Consider the following 15,186-nt stretch of genomic DNA (forward strand, 5'->3'; position numbering starts at 1 on the left):
GCAGTCTCAGCGCCGGCCGCCATTTTGTGCAGTCGCCGGGAAGGAAGGAGACGCCTAAACCGCGGCACTGCCGGGTTTGAGCGTAGCCAAACCTACCCACTGATTTTATAACCCCGATTCTCTGTGTTTTGCTCCCGTCTCCGACGAGAGAGGCGGCGACGGTGGCGTCTGCGACGGGAGACAGCGCGTCGGAGCGAGAGAGCGCCGCGCCTGCCGCCGCCCCAACAGCGGAGGCGCCGCCGCCATCGGTCGTCACCAGACCGGAGCCGCAGGCCCTCCCGAGCCCGGCCATCCGTGCCCCGCTCCCAGATCTCTATCCGTTTGGGACCATGCGCGGAGGCGGCTTTGGGGACCGGGACCGGGATCGTGACCGTGGAGGGTAAGGGAGGAGGAGGAGAGGACAGGCCCTGGGTGTGCGTGGGGGGAGGGGAGGGTTCCCGAGGAGACGGCAGCCGGCGGACTAGCGGGAGCCAGAGCGGACCGCGGGCCTGTAGCGCCGCTCCGGACTCGGCGAAGCGAAGCGACCCTGGGCATAATAGCGATTAAGTGCAGGAGCTTCTGGGTGGGCCTGGGCCCCGGGGTCACTGATGATCTGGCGAGGGGGTGGTGGCTTGGCGGCCCCCCAACTCCGTGCGGACGGCGGTCGTGGCGCGGCCCGGGCCTCCCCTCGCCTCCCGGCTTTCGAGCCCGGCCGATTTGGGCAAGTCATTTGATCTCTCCGGGCCTCAGCGCGCATCTGTGAAACACGGATGTTCTTGTTGAGACTGGAATGAGATCTCGGAGTTCAGCCTAGGAAAATCTTAACGCGAAATGGCTTCCCTTGGGTTATCTGTCGCCAGAGATCACTTAACGGAACTGGAAACCTCGTTTGAAACTAGAAGCTAAGAGGGTTGGCTTTTAGTTTTTAAAATGTTTAAAAATCACCATTATTCGTATTTAAATAATAGGAAGGACGCACTTTGGAATAGAAAGCAACGGAATTGCCATCTAAATGGCCGTGTTTGAGAAGGGAGGGGTCTTTTTTTTTGTTTGGTCATTGCATTTTTTTTTCTTCCCGTGTTTTCGCTTTTAATTTTCTGTAACTGGACTGGAGTATTAACTTTTCCGCCTAGCTAGAAAGTTTTGGTGTAGTAACGCCACGGTTTCAGGGTAGGAAGATAACGGGTTTAAATCTAAAAGTCCTCCCAGATACTGAAATTCAAACCTTAATGTGTAAACGAAAAAGTTTCTTAAAGATCCATTCTCATTCTGAGTGATGCTGTTTCTTTTTTGTAATAAAAGTGACTTTGCATTGTTGTCGGGAATTGAGATACTTCATGTATTTGTCTCTCCGTAGTAGGTGTTTTGTTTATGTTTTGTCCAAACTTGCCTTTTGTGGGTCAGCTACACAATCATCTAGTCACAAGCACCTCATTTATCACTTAACTTACAGAATAAAAACAGGATCGTTTTTATTTATATCTTGTTAGGAAGTAAAATATTTTGTCCTAGTGTTAACTTAAGGTTGGAAGACTGGAAATGGACTGTTTGCTTAGTGTTTCACAGTACAGCTACATTTAGAAGTGAATTTCAGTACAGCCGCTTAGGAAAAAGAACATTACCTTCTAAAGTTGAAAGTGGTGCAGTAATTTCTCAAGCTTTATACCCTAAACTCTAAGGCCTAGAGAAATCCTTGTACACGTGCTTCAGCATTGATGTACAAGGATATTTGTACCAGCATCATTCACAACTACTGGAAACAGCTCAAATGGCTGGATAAGTTGTGGGTATGCATACAGTAGAAGACAACAGTTAAAAAAAAAAAAAAGCAAATTGTGGTAGGCTAACACAGAGCATTTAATGAGCAGCGTAGTATTCCAGGGTGATTAGGGTGTGCATCTCCAAAGGGTGTGTGAATGTGCTAAAAAAATTCGGCGAGAGTTAGAAGGTTCCCTTGAATATTTAAATCAGCATTAATTGTAAAGAACCCCATGTTTCAAATTATATCATGAGTGTAGGATGATGTATCTTGGATATAATTAGCCAAGGCATTAGGGAGAAAGGAAAAACATTTCTCTCAAAAAAGAAAGTAAGGGCTACTTTTTCACAAGCCTTAAAAGGAGCCTTATTTAGAATCCCTGGCTTGGTAGCTCCGCTGGTTAGAGCCTAGTCCCTGTCCCCAGTGTTGGGGGTGGGGGGGGCGGTTAGAGCCTTGTCTCTATCCCCAGTGTTGGGGGTGGGGGTTGATTCCCTGTTAGAGCACATGCAGCAGTCAGCCAGTGAGTGCTTCAGGAAGTAGAGAAGCAAATCAGTGTTGCTCTCCTCCCATCCCCCCCTTCCAAAGTCAATACTTTCTAAAAAGGGTAGCATTGGAATGCAGCAGCGAGGTTGAAATGACACCTAGGAACCACATAAATTTATATAAACTAGACTATTTAAAAATTGGTCTTTGGTCATTTTTACTTTCTTACAAAACTGCCTAGAGACTGGGCTTTTCTATGATCTAAAAACCCTTGTTTTGGTTCCTGATTTCTCTTACCAGTTCAGCAGTGTTCTAAATAAAGTTGACTCAGTTCTGCCTGTGGAATAGGCAGATACTTGGTGGCCCTGAGAAACTTTGCTGCCATCAGGCTTTGTATTTAGAGAAATGTTTAGCTGAGTCTTTAAGCCAGCGTTTTAAGAATGGTTTGAAATCTAGGAAATTGCGGACCTTTAAAATAGTACAACTACTGCCTGTCAATTACAAAGTGGAACCATCTGCAAGATGATGTTATGAGTGGGTTGGAATAGAAAAGGGAAATTAAATTCAGTATAGTGTTTTCAGGAGTGAGGAAGTGGGATGAAAACATGCTGTAGACCATCTTAGTGTTAGGATTCTTCTAGGAAAAGTAGAACGTCTCAAATTCTGCTAGGGACCATATTTGTATTCCAAGTGAACTTGTCTGTTGTGAAAGTTAGATAAAGGAAAAAATGGTTTTAAATCTGAATTTTTAAAACCTTGAGTGTTTTGGGGGGTAAATTTATAGTTAATAGTGCTGCTTGCTTGGGAACAAAAAGGAAATATAAACTGAAGGTGGAGATGAATAGGAAGGAAAGGTCATAAATCTTCGTTCTAGTTATTCATTAGCATAGACTAAAGGTGAAGACCAACCTACCAGTTTCTGGGTTTTTTTCCTGAGTCCTAGAGGGTTTTGTTTGTTTGTTTTTAAGCAGATTAGTGGAAGGATTGCTCTTCACTGTATTAAAAGGATAAGGGAACTAAGAACCCATGCCAATTGTGGGGCAACTTGCTACAAGGGTGTTTTTCTACCTGTTGCAGTCTTGCCCTTAATTTAAGCTTAAGCTAATGTTCTCCCTTACCTACATGTCTGAATATTACACAAGAGTAGAGGCTGTTGTTTTCATTCACACTAGTGTTTTGACCACCTAAAACAGTGCTTGTGTAGTTGATACCCGGTAACTGTTGTTTGAATGCTGGCTGGTCCTCGATGCTTACTACAGCACATGCTGTTTGAAGAACTATCTCGCTTCTGAGATAGGCGCTGGTATTTTGTTCTGCTTCGCATAAGAAACTAAGGGGCAGAGGAGTTAAATAATTTGCCCAAACTCATACTGTAAGTGGCAGAATTAAAATTCAAACTGTTATGGACTCCAGATTACGGTTGTAATCCTCATGATACATTTCTCTAAATATAAGAATTAAAATTTTTTCCCCTGTTGTAACCATACCCTTAACAATATTGTTGGATGGTAAAGGAAGGTGTGGGAACTTCTCCATACCTTCAAATAAGAGAAAGAAAACACTCTTGGAGAGGGCTGACAGTCAGTATTCTAAGAGTCCTGACTTTTGTATGTGTTTATGGCACCTAAGGTATATTTCTTTAAAAACACTAACAGCTAAAATTTTTGATATTTACAGATTTGGAGCGAGAGGTGGTGGAGGCCTTACCCCAAAGAAATTTGGTAATCCTGGGGAGCGTTTACGTAAAAAGAAGTGGGATTTGAGTGAACTCCCCAAGTTTGAGAAGAACTTTTATGTGGAACATCCAGAAGTGGCGCGGCTGACTCCAGTGAGTTGGGGGGTGGGGTGGACTTACCTTTTTTCATACACAGTAATGGGCCGAGCAGACACGGTAGCCGGAGTTTATGCGTGCACGGCTGTTGCTGTCACATACTTGGTTCCAGTGCAGTGGTGCTTTCCTTCGATTCGTACTTCACCTGCTAGTACTCATACGAGGAACCAGTTTAAATATGATTGCCAAATGATTTCTTGTGCTTATTTGTTGGTTATGCCTCCAACCAATTTGTCATAAATGGTTTTAACTGTATATGAGGTAATGTCTTTTCATCTATGAGGTTCAATTTAAAATAGCAGTGTTATGTACTCCAGTTTTTGTAACCTCATTATGATTGTTTTGGACTCTACCCATTGTGGTTACTTGTTTAGAAAAAAGCACAGTGGAAAGAGCACTTGGTCCCAAGTTCTACATTTTTTTTCTCCTCTTATTTCTGACCTCCAGCAAGCCACCTAACGTTTCTGGGTATCTGTTACCTTGTTTGGAAAATGAAACTTTTTATCACTTGCTTTATTGACACAAAATTGGGAAGCTCCTCACATTTTCCCTTTTAATTTTGAATTGGGTCATCATTCAGCTGGATTGCTACATAGGGTTTTTGTATGTTTAGTATAAATTGTTTACTGATTCATCTTGCTTCATTTTCTTCCCTAGTACGAGGTTGAGGAGCTGCGCCGGAAGAAGGAGATCACAGTGAGAGGGGGGGACGTGTGCCCCAAACCTGTGTTCGCCTTCCATCATGCTAACTTCCCTCGTAAGTGTCCTCAGCGGGGTCTCCACGGTTCGTGTGGGTTGAATGGGAAATATGGGCAATAGGTTATTTAAAGATTGTGAACCATACTCAGAATTTTGTTGAAAACCCAAGCAGAATACCTTTCACAAAGGTAATTGCTATGTAAATTTTTTTATTTTTAAAGACCTACCCAAGACTAGAAATGAATAGTTGCATAAGAGATTTTTTTTTATGTTCATCTGTTTTCTGGTTTGGGTTTGTTTGTTTGTTTGTTTGTTTGTTTGTTTTTAAAGTTCCATCTTCCCCCGAGGGATTTTGCCTCTACACTTTAGAAAATAGCAGAATGGAATTGCTTTCTAGCTGGATATAATTTGAATTTGTCAAACAATAAGTGACTACCACATGCCAGTGCCCTGTGAGATACTTTTCTCACAAGGTGCTCTTGCAGTGATTTTAAGTGTTTGAGGGGGAGGGTAAATGGTTGCAACAACAGCCTTCTGAGAAGTAGTAGCCAGCAGGTCAGAGATAGAGTGACTGGAAAGAAAACTACACTACTCATGGAACAAAGTAAAGCTGGGTAAATCCAGCCAAAAACTTAACAGTTTTTAAACTAATTCTTTTGGCCCTGGCTGATGTAGCTCGGTGGACAGAGTGCCAGCCTATGAACCAAAGGGTCGGTGGTTCGATTCCCAGTCAGGGTACATTCCTTAGTTGCGGGCCAGGTCCCCAGCAAGAAGCAACCACGAATTGATGTTTCCTCTTTCTACCTCCCTTCTCCTCTGTCTAAAAATAAAATAAAATCTTTAAAAATAAATAATTCTTTTGGCTTTGTTTTAAGTTTTACCTAAAAGCAGTAACATTATCCTCTTACAGAATACGTAATGGATGTGTTGATGGATCAGCACTTCACAGAACCAACTCCGATCCAGTGCCAGGGATTTCCATTGGCTCTTAGTGGCCGGGATATGGTGGGCATTGCTCAGACTGGCTCGGGGAAGACACTAGCGGTACGTACCAGCATGGGAAGATTTCTAACATTGTGGTGACTTATTTTGCTCTTCTAATTATTCCATATATGAGTATTTTTCAATTCTTTATAAGGCTGTAGTTCATAGAATATAGGTAATATTTTAGGTTTTCTAGCTGTGTGAAATAGATGTAAGCGTTTCGTGTTTAAATTTACAATTGCACGTATTTGTCACAGTTGTAAGTACTTCCACTTTTCCAGTTAGGCATTATCAGTTACTCTAATAATTTAGAACAGCTCAGATAATGGCTTAATTTTCTTATAAGACTGTCGTTCTTTCCCCCCACCAGTATTTGCTGCCTGCAATTGTTCATATTAACCACCAGCCATACTTGGAAAGAGGAGATGGTCCAATCGTAAGTGTGTTTCAGTTTGCTTGTAATTCTGGAATAGCTGCACGCTAATGATTTTGTGTTTCGTGCACTGTGCTTTACATGCTTTCCCAGATTTCATTCCCAGCCCCGTCTGCCATGGTCTGGAAGGGATATTACCCCTATCTTACTGATGAATTTTAGACAGTACAATTAAATAACTTGTCCAAGATCATACAGCTATTAAATAACTGAGCTCGAATTTGAATCAATATTACTCTTAGCCGCTGTGCATTTATTTAAGAGCATTTATTAATTGCTCAATGATTCTGTGAGGGATACAAAAGGTATGAATGACATGAGGTCCCTGCTCTGGATTTAAGTCAGGTTTGGGATGTGTATTCTTTGTGGTTAAGTAATAATTTCACAGATGTTTATGGGGTAGCATGATTTTCTGTTTTGATTATTTTTACTTGTGCTGTTTTCCTGTGAGATTTGAGGAGTGGTCTTTAAACATTTTGAGTGAACATTTGTATCTGTTTTATTAAAAATTCAGCTTGCACTTGCTATATTAATAAGTATGTACATTATTATAGTATTTCTCAATATCTACAAAAAGAAATAATGCACTGCTTTCCATTGTGTAATGTGTTAACATATTTCCACATGGCTGAGTTAGCTTTATTATGTTAGTATCTGATACATCAGTACAGAGAGCGAGATTCATTGTTGGCATTGTGTATGGTACTTCTTTAGTGTCCTAGCTTTGTGTCGTTTTGGCCAACTAGTCATTGCGTATAAATTCTTGTTTTTGCCTAATGTGTCTGGCTGAGAGCTTAAACTAGAAGTCAGAATAGTGTCCACTCTACTATTTTCTTTTTCATCTATTTCTTACTAATACTTAATCCATAGTTTTGTTGCGGGAATATATATTTTTTAAGATTTTGCTTATTTATTTTTAGAGAGAAGGGAAGGGAGGGAGAAAGAGAAACATGAATGTGCAGTTGCCTCTCGTACACTCACAACTGGGGGCCTGGCCTGCAACCCAGGCATGTGCCCTAACTGGGAATGGAACTAGGGGCCCTTTGGTTCCCAGGCCAGCACTCAGTCCACAGAGCCACACCAGCCAGGGCTGTTGCAGGAATATTTTAAAGCCACTTGTTTATTTTGTGAGAGTTCTTTAGTCAAAACTAGGTAATAAAATGTATACATCATATCTCTGCCTTCCCAACTTCCCTACCCATTACATACTTTGAAAGTACCAAATTCGATAGTAGAAAAAGAATTAGATGGCCCTTTGTACTTGTTTTTTTAACTTGGGGTATGTGTCTTACGTGTTTGTATGTTTGTTTCAGTGCCTAGTTCTAGCTCCCACCAGGGAGCTTGCCCAGCAGGTACAGCAGGTGGCTGATGACTACGGGAAGTGTTCGAGATTGAAGAGTACTTGCATTTATGGGGGTGCTCCTAAAGGGCCCCAGATTCGAGACTTGGAACGAGGTAATTTTTACAAAATTAGCATGCAAAAATTAATTTATCTCATTTTGCCAATTTCTGTGAATGAAATTAAAGGGGAAAATAGTAGGTTCTTGTGGAGGAAAATTCATTATTTCAGCAGCTTGAAAATTTCTCGGGTATGGTTAAAATATATTTTGGGAAAGTTCAGTATGGCTAGAGACTTATACTTTGTGAATTTGGAGTGGTTATGAATAAATTTTCCTTAATATCATACTCTTCCAAATACTATGTCAGAATGTGTCTTGTTCTTTATGGCATTTAGTACAACCACCAGAGCTGATGCTTCTTAGTATAATGAGTATAATGAGGCTTGGGCAGTGGATAAAGATTCTTAGTTGCTGGATCTTTGGTCTTGTTTTACAGGTGTTGAGATCTGTATAGCTACTCCCGGACGCCTGATAGATTTCCTGGAGTCAGGAAAGACAAATCTTCGCCGATGTACTTACCTTGTATTGGATGAGGCTGACAGAATGCTTGATATGGGTTTTGAACCCCAGATCCGTAAAATTGTTGACCAGATCAGGGTGTGTAAAGCTGGTAATGTGCTCTGTTTATGCCTTTTGCCTGTTGCAGTTCCTTAGCCTAAAAGGAAGCCTTTCTTTTCTTTCCAGCCTGACAGGCAGACGTTAATGTGGAGTGCAACCTGGCCAAAAGAAGTGAGACAGCTGGCAGAGGACTTCCTGCATGACTACACCCAGATCAACGTGGGCAATCTGGAGCTGAGTGCCAACCACAACATCCTCCAGATTGTGGATGTCTGCATGGAGAGTGAAAAAGACCACAAGTATGAGTGATTTCACTGTTCTGCTAATGTTGATGAACCTTTCCTTAATAATCCTCCAAAATTAAAGCATTGGAGAAACTAATTTTAATGCGTTCTGAAACACTAGAAGTGTTGCTAGCTTTCCAGCAATTCATTCTTTGTGTCACTTACTGGAAAATTGTGGTTAAAGGGAAAGGATTCTGGGTCCTTGAGTTTGACTCCCAGCTCTGATAATTATCAGCTATGTAGAAAGTAACATGACGAGAAAGTGCTGTGGCTTTAGGGGGCCAATAGGGCAGGCATAGCTTCTATATCATGTGTAGGGAGGTCTCCTCTGAATGGCTGCATTATTGTTGATCTTGTTTTTAGGTTGATTCAACTTATGGAGGAAATAATGGCTGAAAAGGAAAATAAGACAATAATATTCGTAGAGACAAAGAGACGCTGTGATGACCTCACTCGGAGGATGCGCAGGGATGGGTGAGTGCGGCACCGAGGTAATTGGTTAGCACCGGGTTTTTAGGTCAGTAGGGATTTCTAAATTGGTATTGTGAATGTTGTGTAATGTTTTAATAATGCCTTTGCTCTTTAAATGGACACACTCATCTAATTGTGTCATCTATAACAAATCTTCACAATTTCATATGGTTACACTTTTTTTTTTTTTTTAACATTTCTAAAATATCGGTCATTTTTCTTCTGACAGTTGGCCAGCTATGTGTATCCATGGAGACAAGAGTCAACCGGAAAGAGATTGGGTACTTAATGGTAAGTTCAAAACTAAGCATTGTTCATACTCTATTTCAGGGATTGACAGGCTTTCTGTAAATGGACCAGGTAGTAAATATTTTGGGCTTTGCAAAGGCCTATGGGGGTTTGCGCCACAGCTGTTGAATCCTGCTGTTGTAGCACAGAAACGGTCGTGGACAGTGTGCAGAGAAAGGGTGCGGCTGTGTTCCCCACAAGTCCTGATTTGCAAAAACGGGCATTGTGCCAGATTTGACCTGCAGGCTGGTGTCGGCCTACCTGGGGCATTTTTGGCATGTTTCCGCTGTCCTTTAAGGTCAGTAAGGCGGCTCTTCACACTTTCTCACAGCTTATGTCACCCTTCCAGTAATTTTCAGCTGGGTGTGCCACAAGAATTTTTAAAACGTGGTACCTGGCTAGTCACGGGCACTGACCTCTTTTCCCTTAGATTGTCCCAGAAAATGGCAGGCAGCACAACAAAGCTGTCTGGTGTGAATGAATCCAATTTTTTTTTATCAGGTACGCAAAATAGATATGTTTTTGGTGTTTAGTTATATGTGCCATGAGATGGAAAAGGTTGGAAATCACTGCTTCCTTTGTGTAATAAGTTCTTGCCTTTATAGGTAAGCTTACCAGCCTAGAAGCTTCCCAAACCTTGTACGTTGGGATTTTTATGGAGGCATGATTGGCCTCCAGCCCCTGTTCCCTTCTCTGTGGATGGGGGTGGGGCCGAGGCTTCCAAGCTTCTAATCATGGCCTGATTTGGGGGGAGGGGGGCATGAGCAGCCCCCATCCAGGAGCCCACAAAGCTTTGCCTCATCAGAACAAAATACACCTCTGTCACCCAGGAAATCTGAGGATTTAGGAACTCTGTGAGGAACCTGGGTCAGAGACTAAGTATCAGAACAAAAGATTCTTCTAGCATCCTGATTTACACGTGTTTTAGAAGTTCTGTTTCAGGAAACTGAGGCAGAGACCAATTTATTATTATTATTATTATTATTATTATTATTACTACTACTACTACTACTACTATTCTACAGAGGAAACTATGTTTTTTCCTTTGTTCCACATCTTTTAAACTTACGTCCCCTGCCATCCAACTTGATTTTGTTTCATTTGGGAGATAACTTTGGTGTCATAATTTAAGGGGGGGATTCTAGCTTACATAACTTTGTTACCAGTTACCATTTGAGCCATTTTAGTGGTGTTTCATTATTAGAGGTAACTTCAGTTGCCCCTCTGCTAAAAGAGAATGTAATGAAGATTTTCAAAAAAAATTACTCTTTTCCTTAAATTTAAAAGACCCTTGCATGTTCTGCTGCCGTTACTTGACATTATACTGTGGTCTGGTCAAGGTTCTGTATAGTTAGGAATGTTTATTTGGTCATGCTACTTAAGGCATATCACTCAGCCTGGAGTGTGTGGCTTGGCTTTCACAGTGCCGCTCTTGTTTTGCAGAGTTCCGTTCTGGAAAGGCTCCCATCCTCATTGCCACAGATGTAGCCTCCCGTGGGCTAGGTTTGTATAGATAGGTGTCTCTGTCGATGGCATATGTGTCTTTTGGTTTAAAGATCTGTTTGTCATTTCAAACTAGAGTTGTATGTACATGTGTTTAGATAAATATTTAAAAGGATACGAGGTGTTTTTTCCCCTTTTTTCTTTTCTTTTTTACCCCCCCACAATTTTATTTTCTTTTGTTTTCAAAGTCTCTTCCTGCTCCTAACAAACAGGCGTTGGTCTGCAGCGAGGCCTGGGCATGGCTGTTCCAACAGTTAGAGGGAGAGGAGACATTCAGCTGAACAGCTTAACGTCCTCCTGGTTTTATTCTGTTACCTGGTGGAGAGAATGAACCTGGTTGAACCTAGCTGTCAGAAGCTGGGGTTTTTGTTTTTTGTTTTTGGGGGGATTTGGTTGGGTTTTTTTCCCCCCCCCGAGTGCTTTTTTTCCTTATACCAGCCTGTCTGCTAGGTATATATGGAGGTCCAATTCTATGAATGCTACACAATAGATTCTTGGGGTGTAGTAAGTCTATAAACATGCTATCATTTGGCAATTGAATCTGCATTACCCACCTTTATTTACTGAAGTAAATTATCATGGGTACTCAGTCATCCCCTCCTACCCATACTCATCGGTAAAATGCTATCGTCCAGTTTAAGAAGTTAATTTGAGGCTAGTGTTTTTCTGGAGTTTTTGACTCATTTGATTTAATATATACAAAGATATTTTGTGGTACTTTAGCCTATTCTGAGCTTAAACGGGTAACTCAAAACTTTCATGTTAAAAAAAGATGAGATTATTTGTCACAACAATATCTTTAAATTATTGACAGGTATCTAATTTCTTGCCCAGTGAGGTGAGAAGTACCATATTCCTTTATAATATTTAACATAAAGAGAACAGCTCTGCAAACTGGAATGCAAAAGTCATGGAGACTCGATTGATGCGTTGCACTCATCATTCCCTCCTTCAGAGGTGGTGACCTGCAGCCATGACTGAAATGGTCTCTGCCCTCTGCGGTCATGTCTGGCTCCGTGCCGTTAGGGCTTGGGCCTGTTGGGAGGAGAGGCTGAGGCCTGAAAGCAGTTTACATGAAAGCTTTCAGTGATGGTGGTTTTTAAACAGGCTTGCTATGTGCTGGTAGCTTCTTTGTGCATCTTGCCTAGACTATTAAAAATCTTTGTCCCATGTCCCCCTGCATTTCTAAACCATATCCAATTGGCTACCGTGAGAATAACTCAAGACTCTTCATCCCATCCCCACTCATCAAGTGAGGGGAGAGGGAAGACCCGAGTCTGTTTCTTGTTACTCAGCATCAGTGCTTGTTTTGGGCCCCTTTGTTTGCTGCCTTGTAACAATCAAAAGGAGGGGGAAAACCCACCAAAATGGCAGAATGCTGACCAAGGTCCTACAAGATCCTGGAAAGTGAAGGCTTCTACCTCATAGACAGGGGTGCAGTTTTCAGCTGAGTCACCAGGCCTTTTTTCACTCCTGTCGAGCGATGGCCTCTTAAATGTTCCCTTCAGGTAAGTTCTTTGATTCCAATAATGTTATGATAGTCATCCTCAGGAAACCACTATTTATTACTCCCTTTCCACTGGGATATTTTTGATTTTTCTTTTTTCTTTTTTTTTCTTTTTTTTTTTTTGTTTACACACTGTTAAGCTAAAAGTATTGAATTTATTTTGTTTTGTTTTTTAACAGAAGCTTTGATATCAGCTGCAGATCACTCAGTACATGGCTGAGGCAAATCTCCATTGGCCCGAAGCAGCTCTAGACGAGCCCGTTGGCTAGTTTGTCCTTCCCATTAGCGATTGGAGAATTCAGGCCATGTTGTAGGGCTTGTGAGGCAAAAAGTTGTTACCCCAGGCAGCTGGCCAAAACGTTAACTTTGCAATTTCTCGCCCTGCTACAGAATCTTCTCTAAAGGCAGCAAGATAATATTGTGGCGTGCACAAATAACATCAGGGCAGGCTTGCCTGGAGAAAATCAAATTCTGCGCTTGCTCTTACGTGTCCTCAGCCAGCTCTGTGTGCACACACAGGACACCTTTCTAGTATGAAGAACTTGCACCATGTCTGCCCCCTACTGAGCCCCTCCAGAAACACTGCCACGTATTAGTATCTGAACCTTTGACCTCAGTCCCCAGTGTTTTCTGCTTGGAAAGCATGTCCTGGCACTCAGTGCAGTTTCTCAGCTTGTTCTCCTGCCCGTGGTCATCCACAGTGGGATTGACTAAGGATTGTCCTATCTCTGAAGATGTGGTCACGAGCATAATTTCCCATGCCCCCACCTCACATCCGCCCTGGCCCTGTAAATTTTTGTTTTTCCTTTATTGCATCAACGACCCTTGCCGGAGACTCACGCTGCCCCCTGTGATGACTGCCTTCTCGTCTTTCTGGTGTGATTTCAGGACTTTAGGGGTCAGTAAAGACTGAGGAGCCTTTATTGTAATAAGAAACAGACATAATGCCCCTTTCTTCACAGGCCCTTTAACAATAGCCGATTTTGTTGTGTTTTTTTTTAATCATCGCCCCTTTTCCCCTGAAATTAATCCAGTCTGGGCAATAGATGCAGTCTGACCCTTTGGATGTAACTTACATTTTTTTATTAATTATTTTTTTCTACAATCACCCCAATTATCCTTGGGGGAGGCGTTGGAGGACCTGAAATTTTTACCCGAACCCAGGTTCTCCGGCGCTTGGCAACCAAATGGGGCTACAGAGAAGCATCTAAGCCAGTTCACAGAGCGAGCGTGTGTGGGGACTTCTCACTGCCACGGACCCTTGATGCATGCTCCCCGCGCTCCAGTGGTCCCGTGTCAGAAGGCGGAGTTTTCGAAAGGAGGCCGCCAAAAATAAAAGGCAAAGAGACGGGATCGGCTGCAGCGGTTTCCCAAAGGAGGAGGGAGTGTGCATCGGTCTGGTAACAAACAGAGAATGTTTTTTAATTATTTATATCAACAAAAATCTGTGTTTTATCTAGGATATTTTCTGAATATTCTTTGTAAAATGCAGATTTTTTCCACAAAACATTAGGATTCTGTTATATTCTTAAATTTGTTTGTTTAAGTAGGTTAAAAAAGATACATTTAGCTGAAAGCATTACACTAACATTTACATACTTTAAGCTTTAGGAGGTTCAGCCCAATTCCCAGCAGTGGATAGAACATTACATTAAACTTGTGTCTCAAGGTTTCATGGTTTTTTCCCGCACTCTTTGGCTATTTGATTTCCCAGGTTACGTAGACAATCTTTGATAATTGAAGCAAGTAACTGAGTTGAAATAACCTTGAGTTGAGCAAAAATCTTTATTTGACAGAGCTGGGCTTGGTAGCACAGTGAAATTTTAGTGTAATGTGCTCTTGTGATCACTGAAGGGGAAGGATGATTTGGACATTTCCACAAAGGAAACTAGATGTGTACTTGGGCTCTGGTTGGTTGTTAAAATATGAGGGCAAAAAAAAATCTTGTAGTAATAAAGTATATAAAGTTTCTTCTTTTCATTTTGCTCTGTGACTGGTTTAAAGGTAAGTTTGTTATATTTCTGGTAGATTCTGCCAGGCTTCTCCCAACAGAGTAGAAGTGATTCGGCCTTACAGTGTAGTGGTGCTACCACTCCCTTCTCCGTTCGGTTTGGGCAAGGGCAGAGCTGGAATTTGGTGGAACTCCTGTCGGTGTATTGGATTAAACACTGAAGAGGCAGGAGTTTGGATGGCTGAGTGGGATCCCCTTAGGGTTTTACAGCTGATAAAGTTGCCAGTTCCTGTGCATGTCCCAAGAATCATTAATCCTCTTTTACTCTGTTGGGATGAGTCTTTTTTTTTTTTTTTGGTCCTGTGCAGAGTGGTTACTAACTTAATTTTCTCTCCTCTTGCTGTCATCTGCATTCGTGCTTTCCACCTGTTGTTGGCATGTCCTTTACCTTCTCTTTCCCTGCCGCGTCAATCCACACACACTGACTCGTCGTCGGCCGGGAAGATGTGGAAGATGTCAAGTTTGTGATCAACTATGACTATCCAAACAGCTCAGAGGATTACGTGCACCGCATTGGCCGAACGGCCCGCAGCACCAACAAGGGCACTGCCTACACCTTCTTCACCCCAGGAAACCTCAAGCAGGCCCGAGAGTTGATCAGAGTGCTGGAGGAAGCTAATCAGGCTATCAATCCAAAGCTGATGCAGCTGGTGGACCACAGAGGAGGCGGCGGAGGAGGGGGTAAGGGTAAGTCCTGGAGTTTTTCCAGGTACTGCCAAGGTATCTTTCTGTAATCATTGTGCCTAGTTTTTTGTTTTGTTTTTAATCCTGTGAAGACCTTAAGTATGTTACTTAATAACAAAGGACAATGCTTAATAGTTTTCGTATCTTCCAAGTAAGATGTGTGATTGACCTACTTTTGTAGTGTGATACTTCTGTAGTGTGATACTTCTGTAGATAAGATAAAACGGACCTTTGTATTTTGAGGTATGTGGTGCGTGTTCAAAATTAAACTGGATTATGATTATTCAGATACCCAATTTAACACCACTTTAT

The 15,186-nt window shown here is 42.1% G+C and overlaps 1 protein-coding gene across 2 annotated transcripts in view; it reads left to right on the top strand.

Moving 5' to 3' along the window:
* The window catches only part of DDX17 (DEAD-box helicase 17), a 19,062-nt gene continuing 3,876 nt past the window's right edge, over positions 1–15,186 (top strand). Inside the window, exons 1-12 of one of the 2 annotated variants that reach the window (XM_045835055.1) lie at positions 1–379; positions 3,899–4,049; positions 4,710–4,809; positions 5,662–5,795; positions 6,106–6,171; positions 7,482–7,623; positions 8,005–8,165; positions 8,253–8,425; positions 8,774–8,884; positions 9,111–9,172; positions 10,613–10,672; positions 14,635–14,877. In XM_045835055.1, the coding sequence (XP_045691011.1) occupies positions 330–379; positions 3,899–4,049; positions 4,710–4,809; positions 5,662–5,795; positions 6,106–6,171; positions 7,482–7,623; positions 8,005–8,165; positions 8,253–8,425; positions 8,774–8,884; positions 9,111–9,172; positions 10,613–10,672; positions 14,635–14,877 (1,453 nt within the window). In that variant the 5' untranslated portion in view covers positions 1–329. The remainder of the gene's footprint in view (positions 380–3,898; positions 4,050–4,709; positions 4,810–5,661; positions 5,796–6,105; positions 6,172–7,481; positions 7,624–8,004; positions 8,166–8,252; positions 8,426–8,773; positions 8,885–9,110; positions 9,173–10,612; positions 10,673–14,634; positions 14,878–15,186) is intronic. The other variant, XM_045835056.1, reaches the window with a different exon arrangement.

The sequence above is a fragment of the Phyllostomus hastatus genome, unplaced genomic scaffold, assembly GCF_019186645.2.
Source record: "Phyllostomus hastatus isolate PE091 unplaced genomic scaffold, TTU_PhHast_1.1 phas_contig_198, whole genome shotgun sequence".
In the NCBI taxonomy this organism is placed as follows: domain Eukaryota; kingdom Metazoa; phylum Chordata; class Mammalia; order Chiroptera; family Phyllostomidae; genus Phyllostomus; species Phyllostomus hastatus.